Here is an 18,716-nt window from a genome sequence, read left to right on the forward strand (position 1 = left end):
CCCTCCATGTTGAGAGCATGTGGCCTGGTATGGTTCAGGAGGGGAAGTGCTTGCTTTCCCACCCATTTCCTGGGCTGCCAGGCTGCATGCTCGGATAAGGGTCAGATATGGATTTTGGGTGGCATAGGGTTCCCCTTAAAATCCATACCATACCATGTTCGCCAAACACACAAACAGGCAATGTTTGGGACAAACTTATCCTCGGCTCAAACTGCCCGCCCAATACTAACTGTCATCAATGGTCACATCTAACACATGGGGACCCCGAGCAGAAGGTACAGCACAGTTCAGATCACAGCAACTTCAGGAGGGCTGAGCACTGCAGATCTGAATCCACAGGGAATGGTGAGGATGGGGCAGGAATCAGAGGACATTGTACATACGTCTCTCCCAGATCTTCTCCTATATAATGTATGGATATAAAGACACGGAGCGGGGAGGACACTGCTAGGACTGGAGGTGGGGGTTGGGAGGACTTACCTTCTACATGGAGCGGGGAGGACACTGCTAGGACTGGAGGTGGGGGTTGGGTGGCACTTACCTTCTACATTGACGATGTAATCATCTGTCTGTATAAGTTTTCCTGTAGAGTTGTATATATCCACGCTGTACATGATCCCACTATTCTCCAGAATCACATTGGAGATGATGAGACTTCCATTCTCTGATATCCTTGTATTGGGGAAATCTTTGTTCTCTGACAGGTCACAATTCCTGTGTTCAGCTATTTCATCCGATTGTCCATAGGATTTCATATACCAGATAATCCGGTCACATCTCCTTGTATCTGTATGGTTGAGGGTGAGATGGAGTCTGATTGGGAGGAGAAGATCAGATCCCGGCCGGGTGGTTACAAATTCCTGAATACCATTTCCTGCACAGACAGAATACAGATCCCAGTCAGGTCACAGTGTACACTCCCCTCCCCCCTCCTATAGCACACATTGATGTAGAACCATCTGGAATCCCGTGAGACTAATGAATGAAAAATCCAACACTCTCCAAGACCTCCATGTGACAAACGTGGGTCAGACCACTGTCACCTTCACCAACTTGTGACCAATGACAGGTCCTCCTCCCACCGCGCTGTCACTGATACCCAACAACGCCACTCTCAGCCTCACCCGGCACAAAGATTTTCCAGCTTGCGGGACACAATCTAAGTGCCAGCAGACTGAGAGCGATTGTCGCTGGGTTTGGATAACTAAGCAATGAACTGTTTAAACTTCCACCAACTACTTTTATTGAGAAGTAGTAATCATTCACCAGATTAGTAATAGCAACTGGGATTGTAGAATAAACGTCTGTAACACTCGCTGTCACACCAGACAGGAATATTCAGAGATTTACACCACAGGAGCGCTCTTCAAGAGACAGCGACTCTGAGCTCTGCGTTGGGGCATTAGAGGTCATTTAACACTTTTCTTAATATTGTTTAATAATGAAAAGGGAGAAAATATTTACACACAAAAGGATAACAAGAGAACAAACAGGAAACAGCAACACAAAACAGATGAAGAAATTACAATACTTATCAAGTCCTGGTTCAGCGGAGTCCAATCAGCAGGCAGAATGGTACAATGACTCTCATAAGATGTGACAGGTGCTCTTGGTTTGATCTTAAAAAGAGAGCCGTCACCTGTGGGTGGGTCCTCTTTTCTGGACCTCAAGGGGGCTGGTGACAGAAATGACCCGACCAATCATCTGGTCTAAGGTGTGACTGCTGGGATGTCACTGTGTTTATGACCATGTCCCAGATACAGATTTCTACAGGTAATAATATCTCTGAATATCTACATATTACCGTCTATTAACTTGTATATTATTGATTATTGTTTAGAGTTGAATTCCCCTTTTGAATGGATATAAATATGTGGGGGGGATGGGGTGTCTACTTGACCAGGAGGGGTAATGTGTCCCATTAACTCCCCATATCATCTAATATCGGGGGGGTTTGGACATAAAACGTTCCTTGTTATCGGATATAAGTAAATCTGTCCTTATTCTGGCTGTACTGTTATTATATCATGAGATATGAAATACACTGAAGTTATTGATTCTACCAGGGAAGAGAGACAACTCTCCCGTCCCACCGGGGAACCCGGGACTGCAGCTGACCTTAGAGAGGATTGAGGGACGGAACATCCCTGATCATCACTATGGTTGTCTTGGCAACCAGAAGCAACGAGTATTTCATTACTTCCGGATTCATCGGTTGTAAACAAACCATGAGTGGCTTGGAAAAATCATTAGATGATAACGATCTTGGATTCATTCAATGCTTTTAAGGACAGAGGAGAGATCTGGGGTCTAATAGACGCTATATCTCTCAGTAAAGAGGACCTGTCATGGCCCATGATATCACAAGGAATGTTGTTCCTCACTTGTGATAGAAATAAAGTTGATCCTCAAAAAACTAAAAGTACAGTGTAAAAACAAATTGTAAAAAAAATAATAAAGTGCCTCAGTTTTTTCAAAGAATTTTCAGTGTGGCCCTGCGGCTGGAGCTCGAGCATGCTCAGACAAGTTTGGTATACTCAGAGTGCAAGCAGATACATCTCTCTAGCTAGTGGCTTGTGTTGGGGTGGAGGAGGTGTCAGTACCCCCCATTACAGGAGCCTATACTGGGCTATTCCAAGTTCTACTGAGCACTCTTTAGCACTAATAAGCGTTATTAACTACCTAGGGATCGCCTGATACATGCCCGCTATACACCTGGGAGCCATCTGGCACTGGTGCTGTGAGTGCTGGGGGCTCCCAGATAACTTGTCTAATAGCGGACTTATTCCAGGCGAACACTGAAGCCAGGCTCAGTCACAAGAGCAATGACCATGGTGGAATAAAAGGGGATGAGACAATGCCAGGCTTATACGCTCAAGATGGTGCTGGAGCATATTCTCTATGCTCTTAGCCGAAAGATGGAAATACTGCAGAGAAGCTACAGAGCTTTGCATGGAACCTAACCTCAGAACACTTTTCATCCTCCGTACAGTGTCAATCCAGTAATCTCTATGAAGATCGCTTGAATCTACCAGTGTCATGGTTTGGACGCATGAACACCCTGAAAATGGACATATTGCTCAAGTTGTTGTATACGTTCCAGGCTTTGCCAGTAGCTCTCCCCTCGGGATTCTTCCGGGCATTGCGCTCGATGGCAATACGCTATGTGTGGGGGGGAAATCGCCCTAGACTGAAACATAAGCTACTGTGCTTCCCTATTACCAGGGGAGGCACAGGCCTTCTCGACTTTGAACTGTATCATGCAGCGGTGGTTATCTCAAGGATCTTGGAATGGTTCCCCCATCCGATAAGTAAGGTTTCTATTTTGGTCGAACAAGACCTCTCCCCTTTGGACCTTCAGGCCCTTCTTTGGGGCCATGAGGGAACACTTCGGGCTTTTACGGACTTATCACCCTTGACCAGAGACGCTTTAGCAGTCTGGTACTGCCGGAGGGTACCGTATTCTTTGACTACGGACCCGAGCCCGATGACCCCTTTGTTTGACAACCCGGCACTCCCAGAAGGTAAACTTGCCCACATATTCAATGGTTATAAAAGAGAGCAGTGGCCTACTGCACGACAGTTTGTCAACGCTACCATGGGTTCTCTAGTCACAGACGAGCTCTCTCCTCTCCCGAAAGTGACCTGGCTTACCCAAATTCACCTGACATCTTACTGCAAGCAACTCCATAAATCAAGACAGACCCATAGACCCCTGACGGAGTTTGAGCAACTGTGCTTACTTCAGGAGACCCCCCGCCACACCCTCTCTATGTTATACAAGATGATCTTAGGACACACGAGCACATCCCTTCCTACATTCACCGCAGCCTGGTCGGGGGATACGGGGACAGCTATTAGCAAGGCAGATTGGCAAAAAGCCTTCTAATACACACATAAATCCTCTATCTCAAGCTATGTTCGGGAAAAAAATTACAAAGTGCTATCACGGTGGTATAGGGTGCCATCCGCCCTCAGGGTCATGTTTCCCTCGGCTTCTGATTCGTGCTGGAGATGTAACTCGGCTGTTGGTACGTATCTACATATATGGTGGGACTGTGAGGCTATTCGCCCATTCTGGAAACAGGTATTTCAAATTTACTCGCATATGTATAGTAAACCCCTTCTCCCCTCCCCTACAGTTGCCCTGTTGTCCATTCTCCCTGGTACCTTCAAGTTTCAGAAGCACACCCTCCTCAGGTTCTGTCTCAGTACAAGCAGGCAATTAATATCCAGACACTGGAAATCCCCTTCACCCCCGTCCTTAGCGGAATGGGTTACCGAAATGAACGGAGTTATGTTGATGGAGGAACTCCAAGCTAAAGTTCTAGAAAGCCATGCCAAGTTGTCCTTTACATGGGGAATATGGAGGCATTATTCCTCTTCAGACGGCTTAAAGAAACTACTTTCACCTGACTCGAGCTCTCCATCGCCCTAATGGGCATGGGATGACTTGAACCACCGTTATACATTATGGATCTAGGGCGCGAGAGGACTGGGCGCACCAACCACCCCCCCCCCATCCCCCTCCCTCCCATCCCCCTCCCTCCCATCTTTTTCTATTTCTCCTTTTCTTCCATTCTCTAGTCTTCTATACTTGACTTATTCCTTCTTTATCTTTTTTAGTTCTGTTACAGCCTTCCACAGGCAGGCTTGGGTTGACCAAGACAGGACCTTACCTCGAGTTGGTGTGGTTGAATCTCTTTGGCATACACCCTGATAATTTGGAATTGTGAACATGTTGCTGCCTTGCTCTTAATGCACCCCATGTCGTCAGTAGAATGTCCCCCTGCTCTCTCCTGGCCATGGGCGCAGCTGGTTCCCAAGGGGGCGCCCGGGCAGGAGGGAGCAGATACTGGATGTATAATGATGCGCAATAGGGTCGAATACATAAATGTTTTTCCAGATTGCAAAGATGTTCATACTATAATTTATGTTTTGGAAGGTACTGTTTGTTATAACGAGAATCGGCCCACCCAGTGTTGGGGGTCCGGTTCATGTTTCTTTTGATTGATGTCTGTCTAAAATTCTTTAATAAAACTTTTATTGAACCATACCATGTTCGCCAAACACACCAACAGGCAATGTTTGGGACAAACTTATCCTCGGCTCAAACTGCCCGCCCAATACTAACTGTCATCAATGGTCACATCTAACACATGGGGACCCCCAGCAGAAGGCACAGCACAGTTCAGATCACAGCAACTTCAGGAGGGCTGAGCACTGCAGATCTGAATCCACAGGGAATGGCAAGGATGGGGCAGTAATCAGAGGACATTGTACATACGTCTCTCCCAGATCTTCTACTATATAATGTATGGATATAAAGACACGGAGCAGGGAGGACACTGTTAGGACTGGAGGTGGGGGTTGGGTGGCACTTACTTTCTACATTGACGATGTAATCATCTGTCTGTATAAGTTTTCCTGTAGAGTTGTATATATCCACGCTGTACATGATCCCACTATTCTCCAGAGTCACATTGGAGATGATCAGACTTCCATTCTCTGATATCCTTGTATTGGGGAAATCTTTGTTCTCTGACAGGTCACAATTCCTGTGTTCAGCTATTTCATCCGATTGTCCATAGGATTTCATATACCAGATAATCCAGTCACATCTCCTTGTATCTGTATGGTTGAGGGTGAGATGGAGTCTGATTGGGAGGAGAAGATCAGATCCCGGCTGGGTGGTTATAAATTCCTGAATACTTGGGATATTTCCTGCACAGACAGAATACAGATCCCAGTCAGGTCACAGTGTACACTCCCCTCCCCCCTCATATAACACACATTGATGTAGAACCATCTGGAATCCCGTGAGACTAATGAATGAAAAATCCAACACTCTCCAAGACCTCCATGTGACAAACGTGGGTCAGACCACTGTCACCTTCACCAACTTGTGACCAATGACAGGTCCTCCTCACACCGCGCTGTCACTGATACCCAACAATGCCACTCTCAGCCTCACCCGGCACAAAGATTTTCCAGCTTGCGGGACACAATCTAAGTGCCAGCAGACTGAGAGCGGTGGGTTTTGGTAACTAAGCAATGAACTCTTTAAACTTCCACCAACTACTTTTATTGAGAAGTAGTAATCATTCACCAGATTAGTAATAGCAACTGGGATTGTATAATAAACGTCTGTAACACTCGCTGTCACACCAGACAGGAATATTCAGAGATTTACACCACAGGAGCGCTCTTCAAGAGACAGCGACTCTGAGCTCTGCGTTGGGGCAATAAAGGTCATTTAACACTTTTCTTAATATTGATTAATAATGAAAAGGGAGAAAATATTTACAGAAAAAGGGATTACAAGAGAACAAAGAGGAAACAGCAACACAAAAAGGATGAAGAAATTACAATACTTATCAAGTCCTGGTTCCGCGGAGTCCAATCAGCAGGCAGAATGGAACAATGACTCTCATAAGACATTACAAGTACTCTTGGTTTGATCTTAAAAAGAGAGCCGTCACCTGTGGGTGGGTCCTCTTTTCTGGACCTCAAGGGGGGTGGTGATAGAAATGACCCGACCAATCATCTGGTCTAAGGTGTGACTGCTGGGATGTCACTGTGTTTATGACCATGTCCCAGATACAGATTTCTACAGGTAATAATATCTCTGAATATCTACATATTACCCTCTATTAACTTGTATATTATTGTTTAGCATTGTATTCCCTTTTGAATGGATATAAATATGTGGGGGGATGGGATGTCTACTTGACCTAGGAGGGGCAATGTGTCCCATTGGCTCCCCATATCATCTAATATCGGGGTGTTTGGACATAAAACGTTCCTTGTTATCGGATATAAGTAAATCTGTCCTTATTCTGGTTGTACTGTTATTATATTATGAGATATGAAATACACTGAAGTTATTGATTCTACCAGGGAAGAGAGACAACTCTCCCGTCCCACAGGGGAACCCGGGACTGCAGCTGATCTTAGAGAGGATTAAGGGACGGAACATCCCCGATCATCACTATGGTCGTCTTAGCAACCAGAAGCAACGAGTATTTCATTACTTCCGGATTCATCGGTTGTAAACAAACCATGATTGGCTTGGAAAACTCATCGGATCATAACGATCTTGGTTTCATTCATTGCTTTTAAAGACAGAGGAGAGATCTGGGGTCTAATAGACGCTATATCTCTCAGTAAAGAGGACCTGTCATGGCCCATGATATCACAAGGAATGTTGTTCCTCACTTGTGATAGCAATAAAGTTGATCCCCCAAAAAAAAAAAAAGTACAGTGTAAAAAAAATTGTAAAAAAAATAATAAAGAGCCTCCATCCCCATGCATTTTTTCAAAGAATTTTCAGTGTGGCCCTGCGGCTGGAGCTCGAGCATGCTCAGACAAGTTTGGTATACTCGGAGTGCAAGCAGATCTATCTCTCCTGAAGGGACAGCGTGGATGGCGGCTAGTGGCTTGTGTTGGGGTGGAGGAGGTGTCAGTACCCCCGTTACAGGAGCCTATACTGGGCTATTACAAGCTCTACTGAGCACTCTTTAGCACTAATAAGCGTTATTAACTACCTAGGGATCGCCTGATACATGCCCGCTATACACCTGGGAGCCATCTGGCACTGGTGCTGTGAGTGCTGGGGGCTCCCAGATAACTTGTCTAATAGCGGACTTATTCCAGGCGAACACTGAAGCCAGGCTCAGTCACAAGAGCAATGACCATGGGGGAATAAAGGGGATGGGACAATGCCAGGCTTAGACGTTCAAGATGGCGCTGGAACACATTCTTTATGCTCTTAGCCAAAAAATGGAGATGCTGCAGAGAAGCTGCAGAGCTTTGCATGGAACCTAACCTCAGAACACTTTTCATGCTCCGTACAGTGTCAATCCAGTAATCTCTATGGAGAAACAGGTCATCTCTGTGTGGTTTACAGCAAACATAAGTACAGAGGTAAAGGGCATTGCTGGGCATACAGACCAGTAGAGAGAGAGAGTGAGTGGGGGAAGGAAGAAGGAGGTGGAATTGTTAGTAAAACTAAGAAATATATACTATGTGCCGTGCTATCTGTGTATCCCACTGAGATACTAATGTGAAATAAATAAACAAAATGTTATCTCTGTATCTGAAATGCAACATCTTTACAATAAAATGATGTGGAATTTTTTTTGGAGGAGGAGGTCTAGAAGTGTATGCGATGTGCTCGTTCAACAGAGAAAAATAATTAGAATAGTTTTTTTGTCAAAAATCTTTAGCAGCCATTGCTCCATAAATTCTCCATAAATTCTGTGCTCCCCTCTAAATGCTCTGGGAGACCAAGCTCCCTCACATTATTTCTATGAAGCCTATTCTCTATATCGTCTATATGATTAGCATGGTGTTTTGAGTGTATCCTCAATATTGCTAACTCTTTCCTCAACAGCAGATGTGCGTTCCTGCACCTTTTACATGTCATGACATATAATAGGGATCTCCTCACACATTTACTGGAACTGGTTTGGCAATGTGGATAAAGTAGTATTACATATCTGCACTGCCTGAAACATATCCTTCAAGATTGGCTCTCCAGACTGAACTTGCTGCACATTTTCATATTTTTCAAGATTAGTTTTACTAACAAAATAGAATACAGTGATTTATTTATGATGCTTAAAGTGAAACAATAAAAATGAAAAATCCCTTTAAAGTGGAGCTCCGCCATAAAAAAATATTAAAAGCCAGCAGCTACAAATACTGCAGCTGCTGAATTTTAATAAATGGACACTTACCTGTCCTGGAGTCCAGCAACTTCGGCAGCAGAAGACGAGCGATCGCTTGTCACTCTGCTACCCCCACCACCATCCTCGGTGAGGGAATCAGGAAGCATTGCGGCTTTACTGCCCGATTCCCTACTGCACATTGCGCGAGATGCACTGCGCGGTCCTCACTGGTCCCCTGCTGTGTTCTGGGAGCCGAGTGTTTCCCAGAACACAACGGGGGGTGCAAAGTGCCGCATTACCCGCAGGTCCCTGCAGTGTGTATTCCTGGAAGTGTATGCAAATACCCGTCTTGGACAGGTATCTGCACCCCCTTCCCCCCTGAAAGGTGCCAAATGTGACACCGGAGGGGGGGGCTCCGATGAGCAGAAGTTCCAATTTTGGGTGGAGCTCCACTTTAAATATAGTGACTGGGGGGTCCCCCTAGTCTGCCCGTAAAGTGGCGCATCTGTACTGTGTATAGAACCTGCTGCAGCAAAACTGGTATTTCTAAAGGAAAAAAAATAGTCAAGTCACATTTAAAGGGGTTGCAAAGGTTCCTTTAAAAAAAAAAAATAACAAACATATCATACTTACCTCCACTGTGCAGCTCATTTTGCACAGAGTGGTACCTCAGTGGCAGTCTCTGCTCCTCCCCACATCGGCTAATCCTCTTCTGGGAAGTGCTCTCCCAAGGGGGTTAGCTTGCGGGCACACTCCTGTGATACAGTCGGTGGCTATAGCCGCCGTCTGTATCACTCAGCCCCGCCCCGCGGCATGCCGCGTCATTGATTTGATTGACAGCAGCGGGAGCCAATGGCAGTGCTGCTATCAATCTTCCAATGAATGAACCAAGAAGAGCCAAGAAGCCCGGCCGAGAAGCCAGCGCAATCATGACGCAGGACTTTCGAGGGCTCAGGTAAGTAAACAGGGAGTGGGGCTGGGGGGCTGCTAATCATCGGATGTTTTTTCACCTTAAAGCATAGAATGAAAAAACAGGAACCTTTACAACCCCTTTAAATTGCATCACAGTTGCAAATGCCAACACCCAGCTATTAAAAAAGAGAAAGAAAAAATGGTGTGGGGTCCCCCCTGTAGATACCAGGCACTTTGGGTCTGGTATGGATTTTAAGGGGAACTCCATGCCAAAATGCAAAAAAAATGGTGTGGGGTCCCCCCTAAAATACATACAAGACCCTTATCATGCAGCCCAACAGGTCAGGAAAGGGGGGACGAGTGAGCGTCCTCCCTCCTGAACCATACAATGCCACATGCCCTCAACATGGGGGGTGGGTGCTTTGGGGGAAGGGGACCTTATATAGTTCAGGAGGAAGGGCACTTGATCCCCCCCCTTTCCTGACCTGTCGGGTTGCATGCTCGGATAAGGGTCTTGCATGTGTTTTGGGGGCATCTCATGCCATTGCTTTTGCATTTTGGTATGAGGTTCCCCTTAAAATCCAAGCACCTTGTCCCAATGTTGATGGGGACAAATATCTCTTATCACCACAACCCTGGGCTGTGGTTGTGAGGTAGGCATAGGGCTTATTGGAATATGGCCCCCTAATCTGCCCCCCTATGTGAATGACTATGGGGTACATTGTACCCTTACCCATTCACCAAAAACAGTGTCAAAAATAAATATAAAAAGTCGGCAGGTTTTTGACAATTCCTTATTTTAAAAAAAACAATCTCCCCTGATGTAGATCCACCACCCGCCGCCACTGCTGGACCCCCCCAAAAAAACGCTCTATCGCTAATGATGGCTGACTGCCTACTGTAGGCTCCGGTGTTTAACAGTTCTTATATGGGTAAGGGGCGGAGACTCATGGCGACATCACCTGGTGGCCCTACCCCCTTGTGACGTGCACTGGTCAGTGATTTCACAAGGGGGCAGGACCACCAGATGACGTTGCCAGGTGGCACCGCTCTTTACCTATATAAATAGTGGCACCTGCAGTAGAAGGTCAGCCTTCACTGATGGCAGAACATTTTTTTTTCTTTCTCGGATCTGGCAGAAGTGGTGGGTGGAGTATCTACAAAGGGGGGGGTCATTTTTAAGTTTTTTTATTGTTTTTTTTTTCAATAAAGGAATTGTCAAAAGCCCGTCCACTGTTTTTTATTTATTTTTGAAACTTTTCTAGTCAATTAGTAGGGGTACATTGTATCCCATATTCATTCTCATGGAAGGGTGGAATTTGGGGGCCCCTTGTTAAAGGGGGCTTCCAGATTCCAATAAGCCCCCCGCTTGCAGACGCCGACAACCACCACCCAGAGTTGTGGGGAAGAAACCCTTGTCCCCACCCACATGGAGACAAGGTGCTCTGGGATGGGGGGGGCAGAGCATGTTGAGGGCATGTGATCTGGTATGGTTTAGGGGGTGCTTTCTCTCCCCCCCCTTTCCTGACCAGCCAGGCAGCATGCTTGTGGGTCTGGTATGGATTTTGGGGGGACCCACACCTTTTTTTCCAATTTTCTATTGCCAATGTTTTTTTGTTATTCAGCAGTCAGCATGGAAGCCCATTGACAGCTGATAACTCATTGGTTGTTAAGGATGACGCATCTGGCTTCCTGCCCTGCTCCTTAACAACTAGCTATTTGCTGTGCCCTGATTGGACAGAGCTGTGCCCAATCAGGGCTGAGAATGCACTGTGCAGCACAGTGCAAATTCAGGTGTTCGCTGAACGTGCTAATAGGCAATCTTCGCATCTATGCATTTTTTAGTGTCTTTCCATATCCACAGAAACGCACTATTTCTGGTTTATTTTCCTGCATGGCAGCAGACACCTCCTCCCAGCAACATCAACATCACTTCCCAAAAAACACAAATGTATCAAAAACGCACATGAAAATATACAAACCATGTCAGAAAATGCCCAACAAAAACGCACATTTATAAATGTGAACCCAGCCCGACTAGTAAAATAAAATACAAATAAAAAATAGATAATAGTATTGTATTATCACCTCTTTCTTGCATGCCTCTCCCTGGACTGAGAGGACCCCATAGGAGGAGGACACGGAGGGGATACAGGGGGAGGACACGGAGGGGACACAGGAGGAGGACACGGAGGGGACACAGGGGGAGGACATGGAGGGGGCACAGGAGGAGGTCATGGAGGGGACACAGGAGGAGGACATGGAGGGGGCACAGGAGGAGGACACGGAGGGGGCACAGGAGGAGGACACGGAGGGGACACAGGGAGAGGACACGGAGGGGACACAGGGGGAGGACACGGAGGGGGCACAGGAGGAGGACGCGGAGGGGGCACAGGAGGAGGTCATGGAGGGGACACAGGAGGAGGACATGGAGGGACACAGGAGGAGGACATGAAGGGGACACAGGAGGAGTACATGGAGGGGACACAGGAGGAGGACACGGAGGGGACACAGGAGGAGGACACGGAGGGGACACAGGAGGAGGACATGGAGGGGACACAGGAGGAGGACACGGAGGGGGCACAGGAGGAGGACATGGAGGGGAGACAGGAGGAGGACACAGAGGGGACACAGGGGGAGGACACAGAGGGGGCACAGGAGGAGGTCATGGAGGGGACACAGGAGGAGGACATGGAGGGGACACAGGAGGAGGACACGGAGGGGACACAGGAGGAGGACACGGAGGGGACACAGGAGGAGGACACGGAGGGGACACAGGAGGAGGTCATGGAGGGGAAACAGGAGGAGGACATGGAGGGGACACAGGAGGAGGACACGGAGGGGGCACAGGAGGAGGACACGGAGGGGACACAGGAGTTGGACACGGAGGGGACACAGGGGGAGGACACGGAGGGGACACAGGAGGAGGTCATGGAGGGGACACAGGAGGAGGACATGGAGGGGACACAGGAGGAGGACACGGAGGGGGCACAGGAGGAGGACACGGAGGGGACACAGGAGGAGGACACGGAGGGGACACAGGAGGAGTACACGGAGGAGTGCAGAGTTCAGACGGGTTAAACACAGAGTGCAGAGCTGTGACTTGTAAATGCAGAAACCAGACTTCTGTGTTTACAAGTGATTGTGGTGAGCAAAGGGTCTGAGCCAGAGGTGTTGGAATTGAGTTCCACAAAGTTCCACTTGAAAAAAAGCCCTGCCTCTATATAATGTTCTTACATACCTGTGCCTGGACAGAGAAGAGCCCACAGGACAAGGACACGGAGGGGCCACAGGAGGAGGACACGGAGGGGACACATCGCTGCAGTCAGGTGTGAGGTCTGTGTGGGAAGAATGAAAGTTATATATATATATATAAAGATCTCAAAGAGGAAGAAGATTTCACCACAAGACGTGAATTTCCTCCGAATTTTATGCCGAAAAACCACATGAAATCTGGTGTGTCAATCCAACCACAATCCGTATCTCACATCTAATTTCAATAGATTTGTTTTGATTTTAATACAAAGGAAAATACACAGAAAATAGTACAGGAGGAAACCGAGTGACTGCACATTTCCCCAATATCCTGGGGGGGGGGGGGGGCACTACTATAGTCTAGACCAGGGGTCTCCAAACTACGGCCCGCGGGCCACATCCGGCCCGCCAGGCCATTTCTTCCGGCCCGCAGCGTGAATCCTTAGTCCACCTGTTAGTTGTGGAACCTGCGCTGCATATTCGCCCCCGGCAATATGCAGCGCAGGTCCCGCAATCCCTCCCGGCGTCTCACTGTGTGTGTTGGCTGCTGGGACCACGGCATCCCAGCAGCCAATGAGGTGTTTAGGGCAGACCCGTTGCCGCCTCCCTGCTCCCGCCTCCCGCCTCGCTGTTAACCAGTAACGAGTGTGTAATACCAGCGGGGCGGGAGTCAGGAGATGCAGCAGGTCTGCACAGCCAGTGATGGAGAGTGGAGACGCGCTGGACACATGCAAGGAGGGGGGGCTGATACACTTGTGTGGGGGTGGGTTGAATGGCGCTGATGGGGCACAAACATCTGGGGGCTGATGACTCTGCTTGGGACACACGTGGAGGGGGGGTTGTAGACTGACGGGGACACACATTTTGGGGGGCTGATGACTCTGATGGGGACACAAATGTGGGGGGGGGGCTGATGACTCTGATGGGGACATACATGTGGGGGGGGGCTGATGACTGATGGGGACATAAATGTGGGGGGGGGGGTGATGACTCTGATGGGGACATACATGTGGGGGGGGCTGATGACTCTGATGGGGACATACATGTGGGGGGGGGGGCTCTGATGACTCTGATGGGGACACAAATGTGGGGGGGTGATGACTCTGATGGGGACATACATGTGGGGGGGGGGCTGATGACTGATGGGGACATAAATGTGGGGGGGGGGTGATGACTCTGATGGGGACATAAATGTGGGGGGGAGGTGATGACTCTGATGGGGACATACATGTAGGGGGGGGCTGATGACTGATGGGGACATACATGTGGGGGGGGGGGGCTGATGACTGATGGGGACATAAATGTGGGGGGGGGGTGATGACTCTGATGGGGACACAAATGTGGGGGGGGGGGGCTGATGACTCTGATGGGGACATACATGTGGGGGGGGGGCTGATGACTGATGGGGACATAAATGTGGGGGGGGGGGGGTGATGACTCTGATGGGGACACAAATATCTGTGGGGTCTGATGGGGACACACATGTGGGGGGGGGGGGCCTGATGATTCTGATGGGGACACAGATGGATGGGGACACAGATGGATGTGGACACAGATGAATGGGGACACAGATGGATGTGGACACAGATGGATGTGGACACAGATGGATGGGGACACAGATGGATGGGGACACAGATGGATGGGGACACAGATGGATGTGGACACAGATGAATGGGGACACAGATGGATGGGGACACAGATGGATGGGGACACAGATGGATGTGGACACAGATGGATGGGGACACAGATGGATGGGGACACAGATGGATGGGGACACAGATGAATGGGGACACAGATAATTGGGGACACAGATGGATGTGGACACAGATGGATGTGGACACAGATGGATGGGGACACAGATGTATGAGGACACAGATGTATGAGGACACAGATGTATGGGGACACAGATGGTTATGGACACAGATGGATGTGGACACAGATGGATGGGGACACAGATGGATGGGGACACAGATGGATGTGGACACAGATGGATGGGGACACAGATGGATGGGGACACAGATGGATGTGGACACAGATGAATGGGGACACAGATGGATGGGGACACAGATGGATGTGGACACAGATGGATGGGGACACAGATGGATGGGGACACAGATGGATGTGGACACAGATGGATGGGGACACAGATGGATGGGGACACAGATGGATGGGGACACAGATGAATGGGGACACAGATAATTGGGGACACAGATGGATGTGGACACAGATGGATGTGGACACAGATGGATGGGGACACAGATGAATGGGGAGACTGATGGGGACACAGATGAATGGGGACACAGATGAATGGGGACACAGATGAATGGGGAGACTGATGGGGACACAGATGATGGGGACACAGATGAATGGGGACACAGATGAATGGGGAGACTGATGGGGACACAGATGATGGGGACACAGATGATTGGGGACACAGATGATTGGGGACACAGATGATGGGGACACAGATGAATGGGGACACAGATGATGGGGACACAGATGTATGGGAAGACTGATGGGCACACAGATGAATGGGAAGACTGATGGGGATACAGATGAATGGGGACACAGATGGATGGGGACACAGATGGATGGGGACACAGATGGATGGGGACACAGATGAATGGGGAGACTGATGGGGACACAGATGAATGGGGAGACTGATGGGGACACAGATGATGGGGACACAGATGAATGGGGACACATGATGGGGACACAGATGTATGGGAAGACTGATGGGGACACAGATGAATGGGAAGACTGATGGGGACACAGATGAATGGGGACACAGATGGATGGGGACACAGATGGATGGGGACACAGATGGATGGGGACACAGATGGATGGGGACACAGATGGATGGGGACACAGATGAATGGGGAGACTGATGGGGACACAGATGAATGGGGAGACTGATGGGGACACAGATGAATGGAGAGACTGATGGGGACACAGATGAATGGAGAGACTGATGGGGACACAGATGGATGGGGACACAGATGGATGGGCACACAGATGGATGGGGACACAGATGGATGGGCACACAGATGGATGGGCACACAGATGGATGGGGACACAGATGGATGGGGACACAGATGGATGGGGACACAGATGGATGGGGACACAGATGAATGGGGACACAGATGAATGGGGAGACTGATGGGGACACAGATGAATGGGGAGACTGATGGGGACACAGATGAATGGAGAGACTGATGGGGACACAGATGAATGGAGAGACTGATGGGGACACAGATGGATGGGGACACAGATGGATGGGCACACAGATGGATGGGGACACAGATGGATGGGGACACAGATGGATGGGGACACAGATGAATGGGGACACAGATGAATGGGGACACAGATGGATGGGGACACGGATGTAAAGCCTCATGCACGCTGGAAGTTTAGCCCCGCTGCATGATGCTCCAGCGTTTAGGTGCCAGCAAAGAATATAGGAGCACCATCCAGTCCTGCTGTCAGCAGTAAGTCAAATTCTATTCTATTCTTCTTCTACTGTGGATTTATTTATAAATTATGTTTCCGGCCCGCGAATATGTGTGAAATATAGAATGTGGCCCTCGAAGTAAAAAGTTTGGAGACCCCTGGTCTAGACAATGCCGTGAACTATAAACCCATAACATGTTATAATGAGACACAAACATATAAGAAGTGGCAACAGAATAACACCAACATTCTCATTCCACAGTATAATGTGTGAATTTAACGTACATTAGTGAAATAACATATAAAAGTCGTAGTACTTTGGGGATCAGGTTATCTTGTGGGGTAGAAGGATATCGGGGAAGGGTCTTCATGTGATGAAGGGATTGGAGGGAGAAGGAGGGAATGGGTGATATATAGGATGAGGAAGATGCATACAAGTGTTAAAAAGTTCTGCCGTCTGAATGCAGAACAAGTTCACGGCCAATGCCCTTTGAACAAAAATCCACAGATTTGTCCGATGGAAGGCCGATCAGGCTTAACAACCAGGTACATGACACACTTCCTGTGAAGAAACTACATATCCCACAGTCCTGGGGTCTCTGAGTCTAGTCTAAAAACCGCAGATACAACACATGATACGTAATTACAAGTGTGCAAAAAAGCCTTGTACACACGATCCAACTTTATGGCCATAATTGTCTGATGGACTTGTTGTGTCAGATAATCCGACCGTGTGTACGCTCCATCAGACGATTATTGGCTGAATCAATGACAACAAAAGTTGGCTCTTCATGCTCACCAACTGTTGGCCAATAAATCTGTTACGTCGGTTTATCCGATCGTGTGTACACAGGTCCGTCCAACTAAAATCCAAAGTACAAACACGCATGCTCGGAACCAATGCTAAACATCAGACAACATTAGCAGAAGTTGCCCCAAAGGGTGGCGGCAAAGAGCTGAAAAACCATGTGGTTTGGTGAATGTTGGCTGAAAATGTTGTGTCGTCTGTTCACGGCCAACACCCTTCGGACCAAAATCCACTGAAAAGTTGGATGGAAGTGCGATGGTGTGTACGAGGCCTAAAGAGACAACACAGGGAAAAAAACTTCACTAGTACTGAATTATATCACAAACACCTGAAATTGTACAATAGCTTTAAAAATTCAAATTTAACCACTTCAATACAGGGCTTTTATACACCCTTCCTTCCCAGACCAATGTTTATCTTTCAGCGCTCTCACACTTTGAATGACAATTACTCAGTCATGCTGCACTGTACCCACTTTTGGTGGTATTTAATCACTGCTGTGTTTTTTATTTTTTGCAATATAAGCGAAAAAGCAGAGACATTTTTGAAAAACAAATTTTTTTTAAGCTTCAATTGTATAATTTTGCAAATAAGTAATTTTTCTTCATAAAATTGGGCCAAAATGTATACTGCTACATATCTTTAGTAAAAATAACAAAAAAAGTGTATATTATTTGGTCTCTGTGAAAGTTATAGGCCCGGATTCACAAAGAATTTGCGCCAACGTATCTCCAGATACGCCGCGTAAGTGCAAATATGCGCCGTCGTATCTGTGCGCCGGGCCCACAAAAATAAGATACGCCTAAAAACAGGCTTCAGCCCGCCGACGTAACTTGCCTACGCCGGCGTAGAGTGGGCACATATTTACGTTGGACACATGTGGCGCTCCCATTGATTTTCTATTCAAATATGCAAATGAGGAAGATACGGCGATTCACGATCGTACATGCGCCCGACGCAGTGCGCGTAAGTTGTACGTCCGGCGTAAAGTTATGCCCCATAAAGGAAGTGTAACTCAGCAGCATCCATGAAAAAGGGCTGCACCAGGGAACTCAAGCTGGCGTATTTTACGTAGTTTACGTTGGACGTGAATATGACTAGGCGTAGGTTACGTTCACGTATCTTAGGGAGTTGTTCCGACGTGATTGTGAGCATGCGCATGGGGATGCGTCCAATGGACGGTGCATGCGCCGTTCGTTATACGTATCTGTCTGGCGCTCGGCCCATCATTTGCATGGGGTCACGCCTCATTTGCATGGCTCACGCCCACTACCACTTACACTGACTTATGCCTTGGAAACCCAGCACAAAGACTTCCGGTTCCGGCGCCGCATGTAGGGGAAGCAAGCTCCGGAGGCTCCGCTCAGACCGCTAAGGAATACCGCCTACAAAACCCCGGCATCGCCCCGGATCCCTGCCATTCTAGTACACCAGCTTCCCCCTCGCTGCCGTGTATGGAGCGATACCTTACTCAGCCGCGGACGCTCCCGAGTCCCGGCGCAAGTGCGATCACGGCGGAGGACGCGGCTCCGTCCAACATGGCCGCCGCAACACGAGGCGCGCCTCCTCTACAACGAGCCCAGCAGGTGGGGAGTCAAGGAAGCCTCACTGCCACTGAT

The 18,716-nt window shown here is 48.3% G+C and overlaps 1 protein-coding gene across 1 annotated transcript in view; it reads right to left on the reverse strand.

The window, feature by feature from the left end:
- LOC120921643 overlaps window positions 1-12,901 on the reverse strand; it is a 37,429-nt gene extending 24,528 nt beyond the window's left edge. The window contains exons 1-3 of the mRNA XM_040334159.1: window positions 12,826-12,901; window positions 5,386-5,724; window positions 542-874 (exon numbers count right to left, since the gene is read on the reverse strand). Coding sequence (XP_040190093.1) covers window positions 542-874; window positions 5,386-5,724; window positions 12,826-12,901 — 748 coding nt within the window. The remainder of the gene's footprint in view (window positions 1-541; window positions 875-5,385; window positions 5,725-12,825) is intronic.
- Between the last annotated feature and the right edge of the window lie 5,815 nt (window positions 12,902-18,716).

This window comes from Rana temporaria, assembly GCF_905171775.1.
Source record: "Rana temporaria chromosome 2 unlocalized genomic scaffold, aRanTem1.1 chr2k, whole genome shotgun sequence".
NCBI lineage: Eukaryota > Metazoa > Chordata > Amphibia > Anura > Ranidae > Rana > Rana temporaria.